The sequence below is a fragment of the Cnephaeus nilssonii genome (genome assembly GCF_951640355.1).
Source record: "Cnephaeus nilssonii genome assembly, chromosome: 17".
Taxonomy (NCBI): Eukaryota; Metazoa; Chordata; class Mammalia; order Chiroptera; family Vespertilionidae; genus Cnephaeus; species Cnephaeus nilssonii.
The window spans coordinates 7863027-7888730 of record NC_137088.1 but is presented as its reverse complement, the minus strand read 5'-3'; the positions used below and the strand labels follow the sequence as shown (position 1 = coordinate 7888730).

The 25704-nt window shown below is 45.9% G+C and overlaps 1 protein-coding gene across 4 annotated transcripts in view; it reads left to right on the top strand.

Annotated features, from left to right (window-relative positions):
* ULK4 (unc-51 like kinase 4) overlaps window positions 1–25704 on the top strand; it is a 263268-nt gene that overhangs the window by 147725 nt on the left and 89839 nt on the right. For all 4 annotated transcript variants that reach the window (XM_079795341.1, XM_079795342.1, XM_079795339.1 and 1 more), the window contains 2 exons: window positions 21417–21583; window positions 25135–25233. In XM_079795341.1, the coding sequence (XP_079651467.1) occupies window positions 21417–21583; window positions 25135–25233 (266 nt within the window). The remainder of the gene's footprint in view (window positions 1–21416; window positions 21584–25134; window positions 25234–25704) is intronic.

Sequence of the window (25704 nt, the reverse complement as noted above, 5' to 3'; positions counted from 1 at the left end):
GATAAGCAGTCACTGACCGTCACCAGCACGCAACTGCAGTGTGTAATTCAGGCCTTTTCTGTTAAAGTGGTCAATTTTAAATGAGCCATTCAGGGAAAGAAGGATAAAACAAAGACCTTTTGTTTACATTTGAAAATATTAGAGTTATTAACATCACAAGGGGCTCCGGCTGGTCGCCGTGCACTGACCTTTGAGTGATGGGTGTTAGTCCCAGCTTCAGTGTTCCCAGCAGGGCCGTCAGAATAACGGATTTCCACAACGCGCAGGTGCAAATCCAGCCAAAGAAGCATTGAAAGCAATGTTTGTCTCCACCGGTGTACGGTGAGTCAGAAATCAGCATACTCATTCCTTGCATGGTTTATTATAAACCTGCCTAAATCGGTGTTTTCTCAAGAGACGAGGAAATCACTGTGAGAGCTATTTGGCTTTGAAGCGTACTTGACAGCTACCTTAGGTTTTTCACTCGTGTGGAACATTCCAGCTTGTGTTGAACAAGAGGGGTTGGCAGACCTTTCCCGTGAAGGACCAGGTAGGAACTACTTTAGATTCGCAGGCCACGTGGTCTTCGTACTACTCAACACTGCCAGTACCGCAGGAAAGCAGAAGCTGAGAATCCAGGCGTGCAAAAGACCATCCAGACATAACTGGAAGCATCACAGGGAAGTGAGGGATCGGCTTCAGGAAGTCAGACGGAAAACCCCCCAGGGCACCAGCTGTGGTGTTGGGTAAAGCCCATTCAACATTTCTGGGTAACGGTGCTAGATTACAGAAGGCCACATACTCATCGCAGCTCCTTGCAGCAAGAGGTGGAACCTCTTTCTTACCCCGTGAACCACGGCGGCTTAGTGATTCCCTTCAACCAGAATGCGATGGGAGTGGCGTGAGATTTCCAAGCCCGGACAGCAAGGGGACTTGCAGCTTCCATGCAAGCTCGTGAGTGCTGCCGCCACCCGGTGAAAAAGTCTGAGCCATGGCTGGTGGGTGCTCTCATGGGAGAGGCCTGGAAAAATTGAACAGATATGATACTTTTAAACAGGCTAGAAGAAAATGCTCCATAAGTAAATATGCAGATTTAAAAGGTGCATGGTGTCCTGGGGGGGAAATGATACAAAGTGTCATATTCTGGTGACAGTATTAAGCATCAAGAACAGAGAAAGGGTTGCTTTTTCATGATGACCATTCTGAGTGAGGTGATACCTCATGGGGTTTTGATTTTCATTATCCTAATGGCTAATGATGTCGAGCATCTTTTCATGGGTTTAATTAGCTGTTTGTCCATCTTCTTTGATAAATTGTCTATTCAGATTGGGTTGTCTTTTTAGTATGATAGAAATTCTTTTGCTTGAATTTAAAAAGATTTCAAGTATTTTCATTGCATTGCTATCTGCTAGGCATTTCAGAGATGATTTGTGGGGGATGACCTTGGGAACGGGAGAATATTGGCGTAGGAGATAAGAAGAGAACTCTGATTTATTTTTTACACAGCACCCGCCAGAACGGTCATTTTAGGGTGCCAATCTCCGCCTGTCACTCCCTGTGCCAGCCCTACCCTGCTTTTCGGAGCAGGGCTGGAATCGTTAACAGCACACAGTCCTGACTTCGCCTGCTGCCTGTCAGGCACTTTTCCCTGTGCTGTCCGGGCACGGCCAGGTTCACCTAGTCGCAGTTTCTGTCACGCACCCGCTTCCTTCTCCCCCGCACCTTCCCACGTACCTGTCCCCATCCTGCTCACCTCCCTGCTTCCTCCTGAGCTCGGCTCAAACTCCGTTTTCTCCAGCAAGCCTTTCTTGAAACCCCACATTGTCTTTCGTTGCACTTATCACGGTTGTAATTAAAATAGGAATGATGTCCCGATGGACGGACTCGCCTCCTGAGTTTTCTGTGGAAGTCCTCAAAGGCCCCAGTTTCTTCCAGAGCAGCAGGTATAGAATTAGCTCTTCAGGTCGAGAGCTGACTGGCTTTGGAGAGTGTGGGGCTCTGCAGTCTCCCTGAGGGAGGGGACAGCCCTCCTCCTCAGTTCCGCCTGCCGGAGCCTCACGCATGAATTGCTGTTTTCTCGGGCAGGCGTTTTCCTTGCATCCCCACATCTTGTTCCCAGATCTTGGAAGCAATCCTCTTTTAACCTATAGGCTCAATAAACATACCACTGTCTAAAAAAGAAGTCATTGATTGATTGATATTCATGTCATCTGCTGGAAGGAGAGCCCCATGAACACAGGAGCCTGCCCTTCCATTCACTGTTGACCTCCCTGCCCCTGCCCCCTCTGCACAGATCCTGGCGCACAACGGTTGCTCTGTAGGTGGGCGCTGGCTGGGTGAATGACAGGGGACCCTCAGTGCAGAGCTCACGTTCCATTTCCAGAATAAGGGCCTCACTTCTCTGCACCCTGCCCAGCCTCAGCCCCTGGCTGCCGGCCCCAACGTGTCATCGGACTTCGGACCTCACGTCTAGTGCTTCGTATCTTTCTTCCTTCACGGTGTGTTCATTGAGAACCTGATGTACATAAGACATTACGAGCTGGATTCTTCGAAGGCCATCCAAACGAGCAGCATTTGAGCCGCTGAGTGACTTTTCATCAGCTCTCCCCCCGTTGCTCACGTCTGGAGCTCGGCTGGCTGGTCTCAGAGGGGCAGTCCTGTCCCTGGGGCATAAAATGGTCAGCTTGGATGTGGCGGAGTGATTTTCCGGAGCTGCAAACTTATAAGCAGTGGTCTTATTTTTTGCTTCAAGCTTTCGTTTTGTCCAACCTTAATTTTGAAATATGGAGAACTGTGTGTTAGGCAGATAGAAATGTCCCCTTGTCTTCCTTTAATGTTTCAGTGAGGAGGAATGGCCCGTGTGCGTCGCTCCCCTGCCCACGTGTCTCCTCACCAGGGCTCAGGGAGGCCTCTTAATGTCTGAAATTCTCTGAAGCATCAAAGCCATATTATCACTCTTCAAAAAGGACTTTTCAATATAGGAAAAGAGGGAGACGTTTAACAAGCTTTTTTGGCTAGATCAGATTAAAAACATGTTAAAAATAGGAAGGAGGGACATGTAACAGAAGGTGTGAAATTATAATAGTGTCAAGGAACAGCACACAGTGAGCGGTGCCTCCTAAAAATATTTCCAGGAGCGACGGAAGGAACTTTGAAGCCGTGCTCCAGAAAAGAAGTTATAAGTTCATTATTTAGGGGAGAATTGGAGAAGCTAGCATGTGGAGAAGGAACATGGTATGTAATTGAAATAGCTGGGTCTGAACCCTTAGTCTGCAAGTTGATGAGATACTTTTGGGTCTTAATCTCTCTGGGATAATGATACCTATTTTGTATGTTTGTCTTGAGGATCAAATGGTAATATATGTAAATTTGTCATGTATAATTAATAAAATTAGCATAAGTATTTAAAAATAAGCACTAAAAATAGCCAAGTGGTCTCCCATGGGACCGTGTAAGCAGATCATTAGAGGGAGAGAAATGAAACTGAAGATAAATTATTGCGACAGTATCAGCCACTTAAAAAAATTGTTTTCATTGATTTTTAGAGAGAGACGAAGGGAGAAGGGAGAGATAGAAACATTGATCAGCTGCCTCCTGCACGCCTCCTATGGGGGATCCAGCCCATAGGCATGTGCCCTGACTGGGAATTGAACCAGTGACCTCTTGGTTGATGGGTTGACACTCAACCATTGAGCCACCCCAGCTGGGTAGTGTCAGCCACTTTAAATGAGTTAAACTGTATCACCCCAAAGAGGTTATACTAGTAATGCAGAATACTAAAATATCTGCAAGTTTGTTCTCAAAAGCCATTTGAAAAGATTATTTGTGGATTCTTTCTTTCCAATTTTATTGAAATATAATTGACATAGTTTTTTTGTAAAATTTGTGGTGTACAGTGTGCTGATTTGATGTACTTATTTATTGCAAATTTATATCACATCATATAATTATGATTTCTTTTTTGTAGTAAGGACATTTAAATACTACTCTCCTAGCAACTTTCAAGTGTATAATTACAGTATTATTAACTGTAATCACCATGCTGTACTCTAGATCCTCAGACCTATTCATCTGATTACTGGAAGTTGATACTCAGAACCATTGTTCTTAAGAAGTTACAAAGAAACAAGGGTGCCTAAAATCTTAGGATGGAAAAAATCTCAGTTACACAAAGAGGAATGGAGGGATATCAGAACTATAGGCAAGTAAGTCTCTCTAACAAAATGAATATGCTGCCAGTTTGTGGTAATGGAGAAAAGGAGGGTCTAGTCAGGGAAGGCCTGCAACCCTACTTAAGAAGCACTAACGGGGATGAGACCTAGGCGATGGAAGTCATGAACCTACAGATCACAGAGTGAACAGTTAGAGGACTGTGTTCGGTTTGTGGGAAAAAAAGAGTCAAAATTTTGGGTGGATTAACACAAAAAAGTTTCTCAGTTGTATAATAGAATCTGGGGCATTTCTGGCCAGTGGGCGGCTTTGCTCCATCTCCTCCCATTTCATAGCTTCATCATTTCCCTGGATATTGAAATGCTCTCTATCCAGCAGGCAGAAGGGTAGTTACACTGTAGAGAAGGTACACCTGCTTCCTAAGAACCCCAGCTAAAAGGGAAAGTATTTGCAAATCATCTATCTGATTAGGGATTAATTTTCAGAATACATAAAGAAGTACAAATCAACAACAACAAAAGAGTCTTATTATAAAACTAGAGGCCTGGTGCATGAATTCATGCATGGGTGGGGTCCAGCTGGCTGGCCCCACCCCCATCGGGCCAGTTGGCCGGCCAGTGTGTGTCATAGCAACCGGTTGTTCTGGTCGTTCTGGCCACTTGGCTTTTATATGTATAAACTAGAGGCCTGGTGCATGAAATTCGTGCACTTGCCGGGGGGGGGGGGGGGGCGGTCCCTCAGCCCGGCCTGTGCCCTCTTGCAGTCTGGGAGCCTGCAGGGAGCAGACCTAAGCTGTCAGTTTGGACATCCTTAGCGCTGCCATGGAGGCAGAGAGGCCCCTGCCACTGCTGCTGTGCTCGCCAGCCGTGAGCCTGGCTTCTGGCTGAGTGGTACTCCCCCTGTGGGATCGCACTGACCACCAGGGGGCAGCTCCTGCATTGAGCGAGATTGGGCTGAAACCGGCTTTCCGACATCCCCCGAGGGGTCCCGGATTGTGAGAGGGCACAGGCCAGGCCGAGGGACCCCACTGGTGCATGATCAAGGCCGGGGAGGGACCCAGCAGGTTGGCCAGCCAGGGAGGGACCGCAGGAGGGCTCCCGGGCGTGTCCGGCCTGTCTCGCTCAGTCCCAATTGGCCCAATCCCAGCAGCAAGCTAACCTACCGGTCGGAGCATCTGCCCCCTGCTGGTCAGTGCACGTCATAGTGAGTGGTTGAACAGTCTTAGCATATCATTAGCATATTATGCTTTGATTGGTTGAATGGAAGACCAGATTACCGGACATTTATTAACATATTAGGCTTTTATTATATAGTATGGGCAAAGGACTTGAATAGACGTTTCTTTTAAAAGGAGGTATGACTAGCAATTAACCCCATGAAAAGATGCACAGCATTATTTGTCATTAAATGCACATTAAAACCATAATGAGATACTGCTTCACACCTGTTAAGATCGTTATTTTTTAAAAAAAGGAAAATAACAAGTGTTGGTGCAGATCTGGAGAAATTGGAACTCTCATGCATTGCTGGTGGGAATGTAAAATGGTGTAGTGGTCGTGGAATCCAATATGGTGATTCTTCAAAAAGTTAAACACAGAATTACCATATCATTCAGCAATTTCCTTTCTCAGTATAGGCCCAAAAGAATTGAAAACAGGGACTAAAACAGATATTTACAAATTCATTGCAGCATTATTCACAATTGTCAAAAGGTAGAAACCACCCATGTGTCCATCAAGGGTGATTGGATAATGAAATGTGGTATATACGTACAATGGAATATTATTCAGCCATAAAAAGAAATAAATGGACTTATGCGACAACATGGATGAACTTTGAAAACATTTTGCTAAATGAAAGAAGCCAGACACAAAAGGACTGCTATTGTATGATTTCACTTATTAAAATACCTAGAATAGACAAATTTGTAGAGAGAGAAAATAGAATCATGGTTACTACGGCCTGGGATGGGGGGGTTAGTGGGGAGGTACTGTTTAATGGGTACAGAGATTCTGTTTAGGATGATGACAGTGGTTTATGTAACATTATGAAGGTAGATAATGCCACTGAATTGCATACCTAAAGATGGTTGAACTGGTCAATTTTATGTATATTTTACTTGCGTCCCTGGAAATGACCCACGTCCCTGTTGCCCACATGCCATGGGTGAGAACGAGGCTCGTGGTCTCGTTAGGATGCAGGGAGTTTGGGCCATGGAGTGCCTGGCTGAGCCTCAAATGCAAGTTGCCTACCACACTGCGTTTCAGGAGGGGACACTCATGTCCCAACTGTGCGATGGCAGAGGTCTTCTCCGTGTGAGGGTTCCGTCGGGTTTACTCTGGGTGACACGTTAAGAAACATTGCAGATCACTCTAGAGGCTGCATAGCTTTAAGCAGCCAGGCTGGTGAGGCTGATGGAAACGGTTCCTTCTGAAGGTGGAGGAGACCAGCCAGAGCTCCCGGCACCGTCTGCACACGTGTGTCCTTCTCTCCTGCGGAATGGGAGGCCGTTCATGCCGTGAGTCGCTCCAAAATGCAGGCCTTGTCCTGGTGAAAGTGCCAGGGCATCCACTTCCTGTTCAAGATAAGATCTTCCCAAAGATTTGAAGATTCGAGTGTTGAGAGGTCAACCTCTGGATGGAGGGGGGCAGGAGGGAGTGCTCCCCACAGTGGGTGACGAGCCTTGAAGGGAGGCCCCACAGAGAAGCGATTCCAGTGCTGGTGGGAGCCTGGCTTGCTCTGGAGAGTCTGTGGTTCTTTCTTAGACTCACGTGTTTGCAAACATCCCTGCAGCCTCCAGGATGAAACGCAGAGGAGGAGTTAATGAAATGAAAGAAAGCTATTAAGATGTAAATTGTTTTCTCTGTAAGTGCTTTCCCAAAGTGCTGAAACATACGTTTACTTTCATTCCCTTCTGTCTGGGCCGCGGACCCTCAGAACTAAGGGTGGAAATGTGGAATCATGCAGGTTATTCCCTCACAAAGAGGCACAGCTAACATCTGGCTCTTTCTTTTTTCCTTTAAATGGTACAATCAGCGGCTGTATCATATCTCTGATGCCTTCTCTTTTATATCCTTAGCTTTAGAGGAAAAGAAATCTAACATCGAACAGCCATTATTGTAGCACATTGCTGCCATATTCAGCAAGCAGTAGGACGTGTAAAGTGAGGACAGCTCCTAATGGGATTAGAAAAGTAATAAAACTTTATAGAGGAGTTTAATAACTCATCTCCAGACCACGGAGCAAAGCTAATCGTCCGCCTTCACCGGTGAAGTGCCCACTTCGTCCCGAGGTCCAGTGCTTCGACCTTCAGTCAAATGTCAAGAGATCACTGAGGTGTCAGGTGTGCTTAATGTGCATCTTACTGTGCAAGCCCACGGAATTTTGCACGCTTAAAAAAGAGTCCTCGAAGAGCAATGATCTCACATTAACGTTTTTAATAGAATGTAAGGTATCAGCTCTTTCCATATACAGGTACGCCGAGGAGTGATTGTCAGACAGTAAAATGAGCTTCTGTCTATCTAAGCACCAAACTCTGGACTCGATCCAGTCTCTCTCTCTAGGTGTCTCTTGGAGATCAGCTATAAATAGCTGAATAAATCACAGGCCATTTATCTCCTATTCGGCTAACGTTTTCCACCATAACTGAGCCTCTCCTCCCTCTTAACTGCTCTCTTTCACTGTGCCACGCCCAGACTTCTTTTCCTGTTGGAGACAGTTCTGATTTGTGTTTTATTTCCTTCAATTTCATTCAATAACCCTTTTTTAAAAATTACATAGTGTTTAGAGTTGGAGTATTCATAAAGCTCATTTATTCAAACCCCTCATTGTACCGGTGATGAAAGCGAGGACCATGGGGTGCAGAAACTTGTCCTGGGGGCCCCCAGCTGGAAAGCAGCTGGATGACCATAAGGTTCAGTGGCTTGAACTTGAGCTACCCTCCTTACATCTTCATCCAGGGCTGACTTCCCCCACCCCCATCTTCAGAAAAGCAAGCGGGGTATTCTTTTCTGCTTTTGCTTTGCTTGTGGACAACTTGTTTTGGACTGGAACGCTGCCCTCTCCCTTTGAGGCTAATATTGAATATCACTGGTAACTCAAGATTCCTCTCTAGACACAGTTCAGCATCTTCTCCCTTGGTGTCCTGGTGAACAATGGCGTGTGTTTATTGTGCTGTTTTTTTAAGACCTCTGGCCAGTGTTTAGAACAGGCATCTCTGCCCCGAGAACAAGGCCTTGCATTCCTGCTGTGCTCCCACCACATGCACGTTCCAGCCAGACGCAGTGTTCACGCTGTGCTCTGGTGTGCACCTGCTACGGAGAGCCTGGTAGTTCCTGTAAGGGAAAGTTTCAAATAATATTCTAGAGAGAGAGGAGATGTTACCGACACTAATAAACGAGTAAGATGCAAATCAACTGTACCTTAGCGACGCCCACCATCCAATCAGGAGTGAGTATGCAAATTAACCCAACAAAGATAACGAGTTAATTTGCATACGCAGGCGCTGAGTGGCCGGGGGCGGGGCGGCACAGCCCCCGCCGCTCTGGGCCTCTGGGCAGCATGGGAAGGTGGAAAAGCAGCTCCAGCCGGAGCGAAGGCGGTGCCGGCAGCCAGGGGAAGGAAGGCCCATTCTTGCACGAATCTTCATGCATTGGGCCACTAGTATTTAAAATAAAGGAGAAAGGCTAATTGTGGCTTGCTAACTCATTTCTTTTTTATTGCTAATTGATCTTCCATTGTATTTACCGTATATAATCCACGAACATCCCATTGGATCACCACAGTTTGTTTATCCACTTACTGGGAAACATCTCGGTCGCTTCCAGGTTTTGGCATCATGAATAAAACTGCCGTGAGCATGCGTGTGAAGTTTCTGTCATTTGCGTAAATAGCGAGGCGCACCATTGCTGGAATGTATCGTATTCCTGTGCCGGGTTTTGTAAAAAAGCGCCATGCTGTCTTCCAAGGGACCAAACCGTTTTCATGCCCGCCACCTCCCGTCCTCACTGGCATTGGGGCTGTCGGTCGGCGTGTCGGATTTCCACCCTTCAGTAAGTTTGGGTGGCATCTCGTTGTTGTTTTGATTTGCAACTTCCTGATGACATAGAATGTGCAGCATCGTGTCATGTGCTGGTTGGCCACCTGCGCATCTCCTTTGATGAGGTGTGTTCAGATCCTTTGCCCGTTTTTTTAATTGGGTTGTTTGTTTTCTTATTGTTGAGCTCCGAGGATTCTTTGTATATTTTGGATACAAGTCCTTTCTCAGATGTGTTTTGCAAATGTGCTCTCTCGGTCTGTGGCCTTTTTATTTTCCTCTGGTTTAGTTTTGCTACGTGGTTTTAATGGCGTGATAGCTGAAAAGCCAGCCCCGTACCAGTGCGCGCATCTGCGTGGAGGTCATGCACGTTGACTCTGCTTCCGAAGTCAGAGTTGTTGTCAAAACCACACACCAGTTATGCAAAGGCATTTAAATAATTTGTATAGTAAAATTTCATTTTTCCAAACTATTGCCTTTTGTTACAAACTAATTGGAACGTGTTGCATTCTTATAGATTCAAGACCTACTGAGATTTACTTGAAAAAAACATTTAAATGAGTGTGAAAATAGCTTCCCATTTTTTGACATTTTGTATACTTTTTATGGAGTGTTAGCAGGCAGTAGTAAAGTACAGTAATGGGTTTTTACACATGACTAAAGATGTCACACCAGCACACAGATCTAAGTAGGGAGCACTTGACCCCACCAGAAAGCTCCTTCCAGTCCCTCTCCCATCCTTGCTCATGTTCACAGCTAATCAGTATTCTGATTTCTGTCACCATTGATCCATTTTCTCTGTTCTTGTGCTTCATATAAATGAAACAAAATATATTGACTTATTGTCTAGCTACCTTCATGAAATAATTTCTGTGAGAGTTACATTATTCTTTATAATTCCTTTAAAAAAATGTAAAATATTGCTTGATAGTATCCCAATTATGAATATATTGCAGTTTTTTCCTTTTCTTGCTGAGGGACATTGGCTGTCTATTATGAATAAAGCTGCTAACATTCTTATACGTGTATTTTTGTGGACACAGCCCCTCATTTGTTTTGGTTACATGCAGAAACACACACACAGACACACATACATACATATATACACAAGTGTTTGGAAATGCTGAATCACATGGAAGACATCCATGGTAAAACTTCTCCTTCTCCTTCTTGCAGGGATGGGTTAAATGTGTATGTTAAGAGGGGTGTGCGTGTGTGTGAATATGTTAGATAGTATACTGACAACTTGTTTGTCATCACACAGAATCTTAGCAAGTATCTCTTCGTAAAGCAAAAACTGCGTAAGATATCCTCAAAGTTAGCAGCTCTTTTAAGGTCTCAGCCATGAAATAAGCCCTTGAACTGTGGTTCTTCTGATCACTCTACATCTCATCACAAAACATTATAAAGATTTGCCGATTTTTAATTTTTTTATAGAAATAATCACATTGCCGGCTTAGTGTTTGAGAGTGGGCACTTCTGGCCCCGTAACCTGGGTTGAAGTCCTGGTTCGGAAATTAACAGTCTGTGACCTTGGGCAAGTCTCCTCTGTGCCTCAGTGGCTCCCCTTGTCATATCCAGTCCAGGGGCTTGTTGCAAGTACATGGCAAAGAGGGTAAAAGGGTCAGAATGTTGTCTTGTGCAAAGTTCGTGCTCCACAAATTTACACATGCATACAGCTGTGTGTGTGTGTGTGTGTGTGTGTGAATTTTGTTGTTACTGTTCCTCTAGCACTTTCCATTTTCTGCCATTTAAGGACCCTACTGCAGTAGTTTGCCAGTGAATGATGCTGGGAACAAATTGTACTTGTGGGGTTATCTTTGTAACCTTACCCCGAGAGTAATTATTTTAAAATTTCAGATCAAAGCACGTATTCCATTAGTGCTTTCACTTACGTGGGTTTTAATAAAAACATTTCTAGTAAATGATTTGCTGTCCAGAATGTATCTCCGGTAGCACATCTTTTCTTTAGTGACTCACAGAAAAAGTAATTATTCGACTATTTCTTGATAGAAACAGGATCTGGAATTACCGTGAGGAGAGTCAGTTTTGGAATGGCTACACTGTGATCCAGCCTCTCAGCATATATAATTTTTTCTAATCTGTGCTGTGGTGTAGTCACACAGTGAAGGCTACAGAGCCACGAGAATAACTGCTGTTATTCTACAACTACAACTGCTCTTCTATGGGTGGGTCTCACGAACATACCCTGTGATTCCAGTGATACAAGCTGCAAAACCAGGCTGCTAATCCTTGATGTGAGCAGCCCGAGTAGTAATGGCTTTGGGGAGGGGATGAGGTGTGCGGGAGTACATGAGGATTCTGGGTGCTGGCAACTTTCTCTCAAGCTGCAGGCTGGCTATGTGGGTGTGCTCAGTTTGGGAAAATTCATTTAGGTGTGCACTTATATTTGTACCTTTTTATATGTCTACATATCAGTAAAAAGTTTTTCTAAAATATCTCCTATCGATCATATATGTAGATAGTATGTAAACATTCGGTGTCTGTGTACCCTAGATTGAGTAAGTCAGATTGGTTTGCCACTTGACACTACCACATGGTAACTGTGTGACCTTGTACACTCAGACAGGGCACCTGTGTGAACTACCGTATTTTCCGGCGTATAAGACGACTGGGCGTATTGAAGATTTTCCTGGGTTAAAAAGTTGTCTTATACGCCGGAAAGTACGGTACTTTCTCATCTATAAAATGGGTATAATATCATCATTGTTTAGTTACATTGAGAATTAACATGGCTCATAGATGCCTTTGAGAAAATGCTCATTTCCTTCTCTTTAGTGGACAATGTGTGTGTGTATGGGTGCGTGCAAAAATTACATACATGTATATGTGTGTATATATGAAACTATATGTATATATACCCATGCACACATCTATGGTAGAGTGCAACAACTCAGTGAATTTTATATTACACCTCATGATAGGATTCAAAATGATCTTTTGAAAATGAAATGCTATCTCTAAATATAGTTTCAGTTTACAATTTATATAAAAGTATAACTATATTTATGTAGCCATGCAACTGAGCAGGGTTCATTGAATGTTTTTTTTTAATTTTTATAGTGAGATTGTGGCTATATATTTTTTCTGTCTAAAAGCTATTATGTGTCATAAAACAGGTCATTGGTTGCATTTAGGTTGTTAGAGATGATAGGATGGGATCTAATAATGATTTTTCTCCCTTTGCAGCCTGTCAGATTTAATCAGCAGGTAATCAGACATTGATGGAAAATGAAATTCACAGCTATGCTCTACACATCTATATTTGCATACATCCGTCTGAAGAACAGGCAGCTGTAGTCCAGAATAAGGGAAATGGCTTTTATTTTCATTCACTTAGTAATTCCCATATTCACTTATTTAACTATTTGTTGAGAACTAATTCACTCTAGATGAGAAAGTATAAATGATCTGTGTCAAACGTGTGTCAGGTCATACATGTGACAGGGACAGCCATGAGGTCAGACATGGGAGACGAGGTGTGTACACAGGATGGTTAGGGAGCCTCCTTTAAGATGACACTTCAGCAGAGATGGGGAGGGAGAAAGGGAGAGTCGCACCAGTCTTAAGGGGGCGAGCATTCTCTTCCTGCCCAACTGCACTTCCCAGTTTTAATTCAAAATCAAATGGCCCAAAAGAAAAGATTTAAAAATAACTTTCTACTATACAAACATCTATTTCATAAACATCTCTCTACCTGTCCTGTCCTGTCCTGTTTGCTTTGTTTTCGGCTCTTTGGACTCGGCCAGCATGGCCTTCCCTGTGGCTGGAGTCAGAGCACGGAGTCAGACGACTAGTTGTGAGTGTGGAGGTCCTGGAAGTCCGTATCCCCAGCTCCAGCTCCTCTCTCCAGAGCCCTTGCGTGCGTTTGAAATGCATCTCCGTGGTGAGGAAGACCAGATGTTTGGAGGAGGAGAGAGTGCGGTTTCATGTCATTGTAGATGCAGAGCGTTCATATGCCAGCTCTTAACCACCAGGCTGCTTCTTTCTTTAAAAGCCCAAAAAATACCACGGTGTGCTTTAGAAAGCACATGCACTAATTACATACGTTACAGTTTAAGTTAAATATAATGTGAAAAAGAGATGCCAGTAGTTAGGTTAATTTTTCAGCCAGTCAAACTCGGAGTTTTTCATCTTTTTCAACATTCTAACCTAAATAGACAATTTAAAAAAAAGGTCTCCTGTGACCTTAGCAGGCGTTTTCCGGAGTTTTAGAGTGGAAAGGACCTTTCGAGGTCTTTCTACTCTGATTCCTTACCGTCAGTCGGGAGGTCTGGAGGAAGGGGGGAGGGGGCAGACAGCCACCGTCTGGAGACTCCAAAACCAGCGCCCTCCGGCCTGTTTCCTGGGTCAGCTTCAGGTCACGGTGTGCCTGTCGTGGAAGAAAAGCGGATGTCACGATTATTTGATAAATGATCCCTGAGGGGTTTACACAGATTTGATTTGTTAGCTAAGTTTTGACCTCATCTTCATTTGCCTTCATGCTCCCTGTAGCAGCGCCTGGCGCACCCACTGACGTGTGCGTCTTGTTCACGGATTGGAAGACGTGATGTAGCAAAGACACCAGGAGTCTCTCTCATCGGTGTCTGACCTCGGTGCGATTTAAACAAGCAGGTGTGGGTTGCGTGCTGTTGAGTCAGCTCCGCTCCTGGTGTCGCTGGGAATCAGTGATGCCCACAACGCCCAGTCCTCGGCAGCCCCGCTCAGCTCCTGTAAACTCATGCTCTGCTGCTCTGATGGGGCCAATCCATCTCATACTTGGCCTTCCTCTTGTTTGTCCCAGCATTGTGGTCTCTCCCAGAGAACCCTGCCTTCTCATGATGTGCCCCAAGCAGGACAGCTTCCGTTTTGTCATTTTTGCCTCCAGCAATGTTTCTGGCTTCATCTGCTCCAGGGCCCACTTATTCATCTTTCTGGGTGTCTGGAGCTCTCCTCCAACCCCATCTTTCTGGTGAAACGCCATTTTTTTCCCATCAGCCCTCATCACTGACAAACGTTCACATCCGTGCGGAGTAATCAGGAGGCTGAGGGTGTGGGTGGTCGTAGCCGTGGTCTCCAACCACACTTCTTTGCTCTTGATCTTTCCTAATTCTCCCATCAGTGCCCTGTGAGTCTCAGCCTTCTCTTGGTTTCTCGGTTCCATTTACATTGACAACTGAACCTACGTAAGCAACGTCTTTACCAATTTCATGGTCTTCATTGCTTTGTTAAAATTGTCTATTTTTTTTTCTGTAGTCATGATTTTTTTATATTAAATGCAGTTCTGCTTAGGCTCTCTCTTCTTTCACTTTTGTCAGAAGTCATTTCAGATCACTGCTACTTTCTGCCACTAAGATGGCGTCATCAGCATATCTTAAGTTAGACTTCTTCCACCAATTTTTACTCCTTCCTAAGGCCGGTCCACTTTTTCATATAACATGTTCTGTGTACGTGTTAAACAAATACGGAGGTAAAAATGCACCCTGGTCTGACACCTTGGTCTGTAGGAAACCATTCTTTCTCTCCATTTTCTGTCCTGAGAGGGGTTTGCTGCTCACAATAAAAACAACTTTGAAAACCAACATTCTATTACATTCTACCTATGAGACCTGAGTTCCTGGCTCGATAACAGTAGTGGCAAGAAAATGACAGAATGAATGAATGAAGCTCGCCCAGGGAAAGGCATGTAACAGAGCCCATTTTAATTGAGCCTGATATTTGTCACCAAATTTCATAAGACAGAAAGTAATACAGACTCATAAGATTTAGGTCAGATTTTTGCTGGGCCAGATTTCCCATTTCAGCGTGTGCTCTCTATAGATTTATCTTTTCTGGACATTTCACATAAATGGGGTCATACGGTACATAGTCTTCTGCGTCTGGTGAAAGTCTTTTAAAGGTATAGTATATAGGAGGAAATTCTAATATTTGTCTATTTTCTGTTCCATTGGTGTTTATTTACCTCTTTATTAATTCCTTCTATTTATTTTGGGCTTAATTGGTGTGTTTTTTCCCCCTAGATTCTTAAGGTGGGAATTTATAGAATTGATTTTAAAGCTTTCTTTTTTTTCTAGCATTTATAGCTACAGAGCTCTTTCTAAGCACTGTTATATTTTTATCATCATTCTGACATATTTTTAAAAATTTCCTATGATTTCTTCTTTAACCCATGGGTGTTTTAGAAGTTTACTGTTTAATATCCATACATTTGGGGATTTTCTAAATACTTTATATTTATTGATTTCTAACCTTTTCCCAGTTGTGTTGAAAGAACACATTCTACAAGATTTCCGTTTTTTGAAATCTCTCGAGACTTAATATTTTGGCCTGGCATGTGATCGGTCTTGAAGGTTTCGTGTGTATTGGGGAAGAATGTACATTCTGCGGTTGTGGATGTAATAATCTGTAAAAATCGTTGGCCTCAGGTGATTGGGAGGGAGTGCTGTTCAGATTTTTTAAGCGGATTTTCTATAGATTGATTTTGTGTGTGTGTTTCTATCGCTGAGAGGCCAGTGTTGAGAATCTGGTTATAACTGGACATGCCTGTTTGTGCTCCTCTGTTTCAACCGTGTTCCCTCATTTATTCTCCTCCGTGGTTATTTCTGCCAGCTTCATCTTTTATGTCCGTATTTAAGTCAGCACTTACCAGTCCCTTTATAGCTTGCATTGATGTCTAGTGTGACTTCAGATTTTTCCGAAATTTGGTATGTAAAGGCTGCATGTGGAAATCTCCCCCGCTAGAATTTATTTCCTCCGCCAGAAAACAGAAACGAAATGTGCTTGCTGGCGGTTGTTGTCATTTACTCGACCGCGTTCGTGTTGGCTATCGGATCCTGCTCTGCGTCTCCTGCAGTGGCAGCTGGAGCAGGCTGGCTCGGCGACTGGCACCTGCCATTGAACTAACGCAGAACGATGTCACCGAAGCAAAAGATTGTCCTGGCTCGATAGACCTGCTGTGTACAAATACTGAACTCACTTTTGCAAAAGAAGATTTTAATGAAGCAGATTTATTTTCAAGGCAGAATGTCTTGGCGCCATGGCAGTTTCCATCTCTTCTCTTTCCTTGTTGTTTAGCCCTTTAGAGCTCTCTGGTGGTGGGAGAGGTTCGACTTCGTATGTGAAGCACTCCACCTTACCTTTCTATCCTTACCTGTTTCTCGTTACATCTTTTTAAAACAAATCTTGCTTTTTGTTGTGAGGTGTTTGTGTTGTGTGTGTTTTTTTGTTTTTGTTTTTTTTCATTTACAAATTAGACTTAATAGTCTTATTTTCCTTTTTTGTCATTTCAATTACAGAAAAGCAATCTTGCATAGTGGGTGCTAGCATAGACCGTGGAGCCAGGTGGCCTTGGCGAAGTTACCTAACCTTTCTGAGCCTCAGTTTCATCATCTGTGAAATGGAGTTGTTAATGGGATTTTGGTTAGATACCTGTTAGAGCACTTAGAATAGTACCTGGCACATGGTAAGAGCCATACTGTCGTTTTTTTTTGCCAACATTACTGTTGTTCTGTACTGACTTATTCTAATTTTTAGCTTTCGAGTATTGATTTATAAATAACTAGAGGCCCGGTGCACGAAATTCATGCATGGAGGGGCAGGGTGTCCCTCAGCCCAGCCTGCACCCTCTCCAATCTGGGACCCCTCGAGGGATGTCCGACTCTCACAATCCAGGACTGCTGGATCCCAACTGCTCGCCTGCCTGCATTCCTGATTGCCCCTAAATCGCTTCTGTCTGCCAGCCTGATCACCCCCTAACCACTCCCATGCCAGCCTGATTGATGTCTAACTGCTCCCCTGCCAGCCTGTTTGCCCCAACTTCCCTCCTCTGCCAGCCTGGTCACCCCTAACTGCCATCCCCTGCAGGGTTGATTGCCTCCAACTGCCCTCCCTTGCAGGCCTGGTGCCTCCCAACTGCCCTCCCCTGCTGGCCATTTTGAGGTGGCCATCTTGTGTCCACATGGGGGCAGGATCTTTGACCACATGGGGGCAGCTATCTTGATCTTGTGTGTTGGAGTGATGGTCAATTTGCATATTACTCTTTTATTAGATAGGATAGAGGCCTGGTGCATAGGTGGGGACCAGCTGGTTTGCCCTGAAGGGTGTCCTGGATCAGGGTGGAGTTCCCTTGGGGTGTGGAGAGGCCTGGGCGAGGGGCCTATGGTGGTTTGCAGGCCAGCCACACCCCTGGTGACCCAAGCAGAGGCCCTGGTATCTGGAATTTATTTACCTTCTACAATTGAAACTTTGTATCCTTGAGTGGAGGCCTGGGCCCGCCAGAGTGTGTGGAAAGCTTGGCTTCTTCTGTTGCTGGGGAAACCCAATGGTAGCCATCTTGGCTGGGGTTAATTTGCATACTCGCCCTGATTGGCTGGCGGGCGTGGCTTGGTTGGTGGGCGTGGCTTGTGTAGCGGAGTGATGGTTAATTTGCATATTACCTTTTTATTAGAGAGGATAGTCATGGTTTATTATGATGCATTTTTATTGAAAGTAGGTTTAGAGGTAAAAAACGTGCATTTGCCACCTTCTGATCATAATTATAAAATATCAGAGCTAGCAGGAGCCTCAGATAGCACACGGGCTCGTTCGTTTTCTGAGGATCGAGGCTCTGAAATGGAACGCAGGTCCTTGGTCCTCTGTTAACACTAATACTGGGGACCAGGCCTGCAACCTGGGCATGTGCCCTGGACCGGAATCAAACCCGGTACCCCTAAGTCCGCAAGCCAACACTCTATCCACTGAGCCAAACCAGCTAGCGCGAGAGTCAAGTCTTTTAAATAAATCATATGCTTGGAATATTTGAATACGGTGGTCTCCTCTCTCTGTGGATCTAAGTGCTAAACATAGGAGGATCCAGGGACCAGTGTGGGCTCAGGGGGGCTGGGGCGAGTTTGTTTTTAAGATACTCCCATATACAGAATTTTCTTAGGAATGTAATTCAAAATGAGTGCTCTGAATACAGAGTCCCTTCCGGCTTTTGTAAGAAAAATTTTAATTAAAACGTTCGCCTCTGTCATATTTGAGAAGTCCCCAGCCTGTATTTCATCCGAGCACAGAACTGTGAGTTGGCTCATCACACTCATCAGCGAAACGTGTGCAGCGTCGCTCTCCTTGTGGGCACAGCTGAACTCCAGGGGTTCGCGGTCTTGGGGCCCATGTGAGGGGGAGGCTTAGATGGAGAGCGGAAGCCAGAGCTCCCAGGCAGGGAGTGCAGACTTGGCAGTGCCAGTGCCGGGGGAGGAGGCGGCCAGGGAGAGGCGCTGGCCCGGCATCGGGCACAGGGCAGACTCCCAGGGCCTCTTCTGGGGGAGCTGGCCTAACAGAGGCAAAGACCTGCCCTGAAATGGTTCATCACCTTGAAGCCCGAGAGATGTTTGGACATGTTTTGGCAGGGGCTGTTTCTGTACGGTGGCTGCTCATTACTGTTCGGCCAGAAGAGGTCGAGCGAGCTTGGAAGATGTGGCTCAGGACCCCGCAGTTCACAGACGCCTCCACGTACCCTGTCAGTGTGTCAGACCAGCACTGCCTCTGGCACCCTCCATGTCTTTCTATTTAAAAAGCAGGCCTTTGCCAAAACCGGTTTGGCTCAGTGGATAGAGCATCAGCCTGCGGACTGAAAGGTCCCAGGTTCGATTCCGGTCAAGGGCACGTACCTTGGTTGCGGGCACATCCCCAGTAGGAGGTGTGCAGGAGGCAGCTGATCGATGTTTCTCTCTCATTGATGTTTCTAACTCTCTATCCCTCTCCCTTCCTCTCTGTAAAAAAAAATCAATAAAATATATTAGAAAAAAAAAAAAAGCAGGCCTTTGACTCAGCTGCTGTGGTGGATGCTGGTTTTGCTGGCTAAGTGTTGATCAATGTGGGAAAGAACAGTTTCTCACACCAGATTTTGCAGGTGCCTCTCTCCTCTTCCGCGCTGTCTGTTGAGCTGACGGGAATGAATCCTAGTGGACACGACCACGTGTTTGTGTGATGTACATGTCCGATTCTCTAGAAGGAAGCCTCTGTTTGGGGAGGTGACATTGGGATTTAGAGTGTTCAAATCATTAACGATAGAACTGGGAAGTATTTTCAAAAGCTTGGCATTTCAAAATGTACTCTCATATCATTTCGCTATTCCCAACAGATTTTTGAAAAAGTAATAATATAATAAGGACACAGTGACCGGAGCTAGGAATAGCTCATGCACATTAATATTCCCAGAACATTAAACACTTGAAAATAACTTAGGGGGGGTGACTCCTTTGGAGATTTGCTTATAATTAATACAAAGTAATTCTTGGGTTTATTTTGAGGAGTTGGTTATAATTAATGCAAATAGTTGTTGGATTGTTTGGCTTAATGAATGTTGGTTTCTCTTAGAGATGTTAGGATGGAGTATTAAGCAGTTGTTTTGATGGCATTTGAGCAGAGGACAGGGAAACACTACCGGGCTCTCCCAGATGCCTTTGCTGCCTTTGCTGGCATTGCCACTGTTGGGAAGAAATATTTTATGTCCTCTTTCATTTCTAATCTCACAAGCACCTTCCCTGACAGCCGGTGACGTCAGGGTGCCCAGTCAGAACGTGGTGTTGGGTGCCCGTCTTTTCCCGTAGCCGCGGGAGAGAATGCCATCCCAGCCTTGCACTCCTTCCTCGAAGATGGAATGAAGGTCAGGTTCACTGTTGCTCCCCAGCTGTTCAGTCTGAACCAAGCAGCAGGGACCTGGGGACCTAGGGGTCTGCCTCCGCCTTCTGAAGAGCCACTGATCCCACAGGAGGACTTCACCAGTCCTCGCCCCCTTGCACTGTGCCTTGGACCATCTACAACATGTCACCAAGTAATCGTGGGCCCCCAAAGGAAAACACCTCTCTCCCAAATACTACGCTGTACAGCCCTTCTACCCTGCCTGCAGCTCACGAAAGCCAGGGGCTGGTTCCTAGCCCATGAGGGATGCGGTCTCCCTCGGAGGGGAAGGCCTGTGGCCATCATGCCCATGTCGCAATAATTGCTTTTCTGTACCGCGTGCCATCGATGGTATGAGCTGTCAGGCCTTGCCGCCTGATAAAGAACCTGGGCAACAATAATTCATTCTGCTTTCCCATCAACTGTACTTATCTTCAGCCTTGCGACTTGCACCGGTTTTTGCCACAAGGAGTGAACTGTGTAGTTTGGATTTTCTCTGCCTTCAGTGACAACATCAGTTGCATTTGTAGTCTAAGAACTGCTTTGCACTCAGCTGGGGAAACCAGATTGGTTTACGGGAAACAACAGAACGCGTTGTTTGGAAGAGATACCGGAGCTTGAATGGCTCTGCTTGGCAGAGTTTCCATCTAATCGATCTTCATGAGAACTGGGGATGAATGGATGGCAGGTGCAATAGCATCCAGTTTATAGTACATGTCAGACTTCCTGACCATGCTCCCCACCCCCCATCTGCTTGTGTAAAAGAGTTATATTTGAAGATCACTTTTTCTAGAACATACAGACAGTCTATCTGTGCCTAAGTCCTATTCACCATTTAGGCCTATAACATTGTTCATGTTGCATTTTCGCCACATTTACATCTGAATCAGTTTTGTGAATTCCAAGTTTAATTCTACGTAACAGGGACAATGGAAATGTCATAGTTAAATATAAGCAATAACACACCCCAAGATGTGAAAATGAATTTGTGACAGATGATGTCAAACTAAAAGTTGACAAAGACCAACCCTTCATATGAGGTTTGCAGAGACACAATGATAGAAGCTGGCCATGTCTCTGTGTCCAACTCTTTAAATCACAGTTAATCTCACACTTAAAATTTTTTGGAATACAGCAGAAAAAACCATGCTTTATCCTCTTCAAATGACCCAATTACTTGTAGAGCCCTGGGTGGTTCCTGATCCTTAGCATGAAGAGCTGGCCCTTCGAGCAGAACCTGGGACAGTTTGTTCACACACAGCACGCTTCCCTCCGTGTCGGGGAGTCCTCCGGCCCAGTGAAGCCTGACCATGTAGGATGTGTTTTCCAAAGTGTAGTTTTGCTTAACACGTATATTCCTAGTCCCCATCCCAGGCCCCTGAGCAGTCTCCCCGGGGGTGAGCCCTGGAAATGTGCATTTTACGAAACTTTCCCCCGTGTATCTGGTACACAGCAGAGTTGAAGGACTGCTTAGCACTTATGCATCGTGGAGACCTGCCCTGTTGGGTTTATGGGACACACTGTTTTTATGTTATGATGACTATTTTGCCCTTTTCCTTCTTACCCTCAGGACTGGTCCATCATGTCTGTAACCTGTTCACTGAAACGGCCACACTGTGCTTGGACGTGGAAAATCCAAACAACAACGAGACGGCAGCCGCGCTGCTCTGCTCCCTGCTGGACGTCCTGCACGGCATGCTGACCCACACGTCTGGTGTCGTGCGGCTGGCCCTGCAGGTAGGGGCCTCAGCCTCGGTCTGGCACAGCCCTGCCCCGCACCCCCCCCCCTGTCAGGCTCTTCTTGCTAATCTGCCTCTAAAGTGTCTTTACGTTTTAGAAAGAACTTACGTCCTGTAGAGAGAGACTATCAGTAAGCCATCTTTGGTGACCAATGCCAAGAACAGATCATGTGATTACAAAATCGGAAAGGAGAGCAGGAGGGTCCTCAGCAGAGACTTGGCGAGCTCTAATCGGGGAACGTTCCTGGCGGAGACCGTTAGCCCTCCGGGCACCCGGGGCTGACCAAGCCGTGTGCAGCCTTTCCTGCCCACGGATGGGGCCCCAGCCACCCCAGTGGGAAACGTCAGCTTGCCAGGAGCACTGGGTCGAGATTTTAGGTCCATGCATCCATTCATACACACACATGTTTATATACACATATACACACATCCGTAACGCAACATGTAAACAAGCACTTGCTTTCCCTTATGACCAGTAACGTGGAATTGCAGATGGATTCGAGACTTAGAGGTGTATTCAGTCAATGTGCCCCAAACTGTATACTGTGCTCTACGAAGGAAGGGGACGTGGGTTTGTTAAGTACTTGCCATGTTAGGTGCCTCCACATGCCTATTTCATTTACTGCTCTCTCTCTGAGTCAGCTGATACTCCGGTCGCATGAAAGCACACAGCCGATATGAATTCACTGTTATATTTCGAATCCTGGTAGAATTGCCAGAGGCGTATGTCGAGCGATCGCCTGTTGGCTTGAGTGGATGCAGAAGCTAACGGGGAGACCAAACTGTGTTGGTACCTCGCCAAGAGGCAGCGTAGCAGAGCCAAGAATGAATCCCGCGAGCCTGGTTTAGGCTCTGTTACTCATCATTGTGATACATGGTAACTTTTACCTACAGCGAAGCTGCTCGAGTGTTTAGCTTAGCTAGTGAGGTGGGTAAGTAACTCCAAGGTCTCCTCAGCAAACACGGTCGTTAGTGTTTAACGCACACTTGTAAAGCCAGTCGGTGAGAATGGCCTGGGAACTACTTAGTTGTTTTTCTTTGCTGCCTGTCATCATTCTGGATGAACAGCAGAGCATTGTGAAGTGCCTATGGAGTCCTGAGTTAAGGTTTCTCTTAGCTTTTCCTCTCGTGTCTCTTCAGAGAATAGTTGTTCTTACTTCAGTGTCCGTGGGAGTTTTATGTAAATCTTCAGGATGTAGTTGCTAGTTACATTCGCAGATACATAGATGATATCAATCTGTAAAAGAAATGTTTTAAAGATGGTAAATAGAAAAGGGATCAGGCTCAGCCAGTGTGGCTCAGTGGTTGAGCATCAATTCATGAACCAGGAGGTGGTTCAATTCCCGGTCAGGGCACATGCCCCGGTTGGGGCTCGATCCCCAAGTAGGAGAGCATGCAGGAGGCAGCCAGTCAATGGTTCTCTCTCATCATTGATGTTTCTCTCTCTCCTTCTCCTTTCCTCTCTCTAAAATCAATAAAAACATATTTTAAAAAATTTTTTTAACGAATCAGAAGTTCAAAAATTCCAGAGCACCAGAAATCTCTTATTAGATAAGTGATTATTAGGTAGATAGTCAAGGTTGTTTAAAAGAAAACTCCTTAATAGAAATATTTTCTAATTCTTTCTTTCTTTGCTAGTGTACCAGTAGATCACTGTTTTTAATTTTTTCATTTTCTTCAACACCACTGCATACTTCACTGCCGTCGTCTTTCTAAATCCCCCACTGTATCATCTGCCATGTATTGCTTTTGGCTTCACTCCCGACTTTGATCTGCAGGGCACCTGGCGTCAGTCTGAGAGAGGCGGAGTCCTTGAGGCCGAGTGAGGGGAGAGGGTTGGGAAGAGTGTACACCAAAGACAGTGTCTCCTGGAACACTGAGCCGACTGTGCTTTCTGAGCCACCAGCCACCTCTCCCGTTCATCAACACGCTCCCCACCGGAGCGTCTCCCGCATTCCTAAACGTCTAACGGGAACGCCGTAAAGCGAAGGAATCGGGGGGATTGAGGACTGCCAGTGTGTAAAATGATAGTAGTGCTTCGATTTGTGAAGCACTTTTCTTCTTCAGGGAGGAGAGGGACATGGTGCAGGAATGTGTCCCAGGACAGCAGGGAGTGGAGGGAGGCAGGTGTCAGACTCTCCCTTAGGAGCTCAGCCCCGCCCCCCGCCTGCCTGGTGATGCAGAATTGGTCCTGCCTTCAGTGAACCTCTTGCCAGCAAGTACCGCCACCCTCGTCCTGCTGTGCCAGCTGCAGACCTGGGCGTCATCCTTAACATTTCCTTCTTTTTCTTGTTCCACATCTGACCTGTCCCCAAATAATGGAGACTTTTACCTTAAATACCTAACCGATCCAACCACTTCTTTCAAACCCGGCTGCTACCACCCAGCTCAGTGTCCCGTCCTCTCTTGCCGAGAGTGTAACCACCGGGTGGGTCAAGCCCTTGGCTGGTTAAGGTGCAGAGGCCGATGCTCTCTCTCCAATAGTGTTTCAGAGGCAGAACTAACAGCCGCGATTCAGAGAGGTGCAGGCCTCTGGGGCAGTGCGGCCTGTTGTTCTCTGGAACGGAACTCTAACCTAGTTCCCCTCACGGTGCAAGTGGTTAAAAGGCAGGCGTCTGCTTTTACAATTCTTCCGGACCAAAGAAAGCAGGCAGCTCACATTGTGTCCATTGGCCTGAGGAGCAGAGGGAAACTTGGCATTTGTGAGAAGGGTCCTGGAGTCCAGGCTCGTGCCCTCGGGTGGGGCAGCCTGCAGCCTGGTCTGGCAGAGGTCACCACCCAAAAGCAGTTTTGTTCCTTCCGAGTGAAATTAAAATCACAGAGGAAGTATTGAATGAAATATGTGTATTCGATAGCAAACAAAATTACTAATCAGAGCCTTTTCCAGTATGAAATTATGCCTGTCTGTCAGAAATCCCTGGAATTAGACAGTTCTGTAGAACTCCTAAAAGAAGGCACACTTGGAATGAAAGTCACTCGCTTCCCATCTCTGACTTTGATTTCAGTTGAAGCCTGTACTTTCCAGACCTTCTCTGGAGACTTTGCATGCAGTGTTACGTTGGACACATATTCTAGGTGCTGCTGGTGCATGTGTGCGCGTGCGGAGAAGGAAAGCACAGCAGGATGGTTAGGTGCGCATTGTCGAACGTGCAGAACATGCCCGGGGAGAGGTGCGTGAGATGTGGAGGCTCAGAGCCTCGCTCCTCCTCCAGCTTTGTCCCCACGATATGTGGGAGTCACACGCACTGCTGTCCTCCTCTGAGCGTCAGTCTTCCCACCTGAACCATGGGCACGGGAGCCCCTCCTTCCGGGCTGGTTGTCCACTGCAGCCGGTGGACATCACTTCCCCAGGGACAGCCCTTGTTTCCACTGTCTCTGTGGACCACCCGGCCTGCCTCTGCGGCCCCAGCTGGTGGCGTGGCCGTGGCGCACCCTTAGTCATGTGCACACCTCCTGTTCAGGGGGCCGAGTTTATCTGCCCGGCGGGGGGAGCTGTCTCCAGGGCCAAGCTGACTAACCTCCGGACCCCCTCCTCTCCCCTCCTTCAAGGCGCAGAAGTCTGGCTCCGGAGGCGACACTCAGGCCGCGGAGGACCTGCTGCTGCTCAGCAAACCCCTGACAGACCTCGCCAGCCTGCTCATCCCGCTGGTAAGGGCTCACCTGTTTGTGTGTCTCTCCGAACACTGTTGGGGCTGAAGTAATTTTATTTGAATTTCATGATGTCTGGAGTCTTCATGCTATTTTAATTCCTTTCAAAACTAGAGCCAGGAGAAATTTCAGAGGCTCATTTGGCTTGGGATGACTACATTTCTACTTTATTTAAAACCAGGTGGCTTAGATATTTAAGTAAAGCAGAATCTCAGATCCTTCTTAATGAATGTGAGGTTTAAAAAAAAAATGCAAGAAATGAATTCCGGGAAGGGAAAAAAATTTGTTATGGGGATCAGTTCTCTTTCAGAACAGTTTTTAGGGTTGTGCTTGGCATGCAGGGCTCCCCAGAAACAAAGAAGGGGAGCATGCCCCCCCAATCTCTGCAGAATTAGGATGAAATAAGTGGAAATAGATAAAAATAGGTGAGGCTACAGAAGACCACGGACTACAGGAAAGGAGTCCAACAGA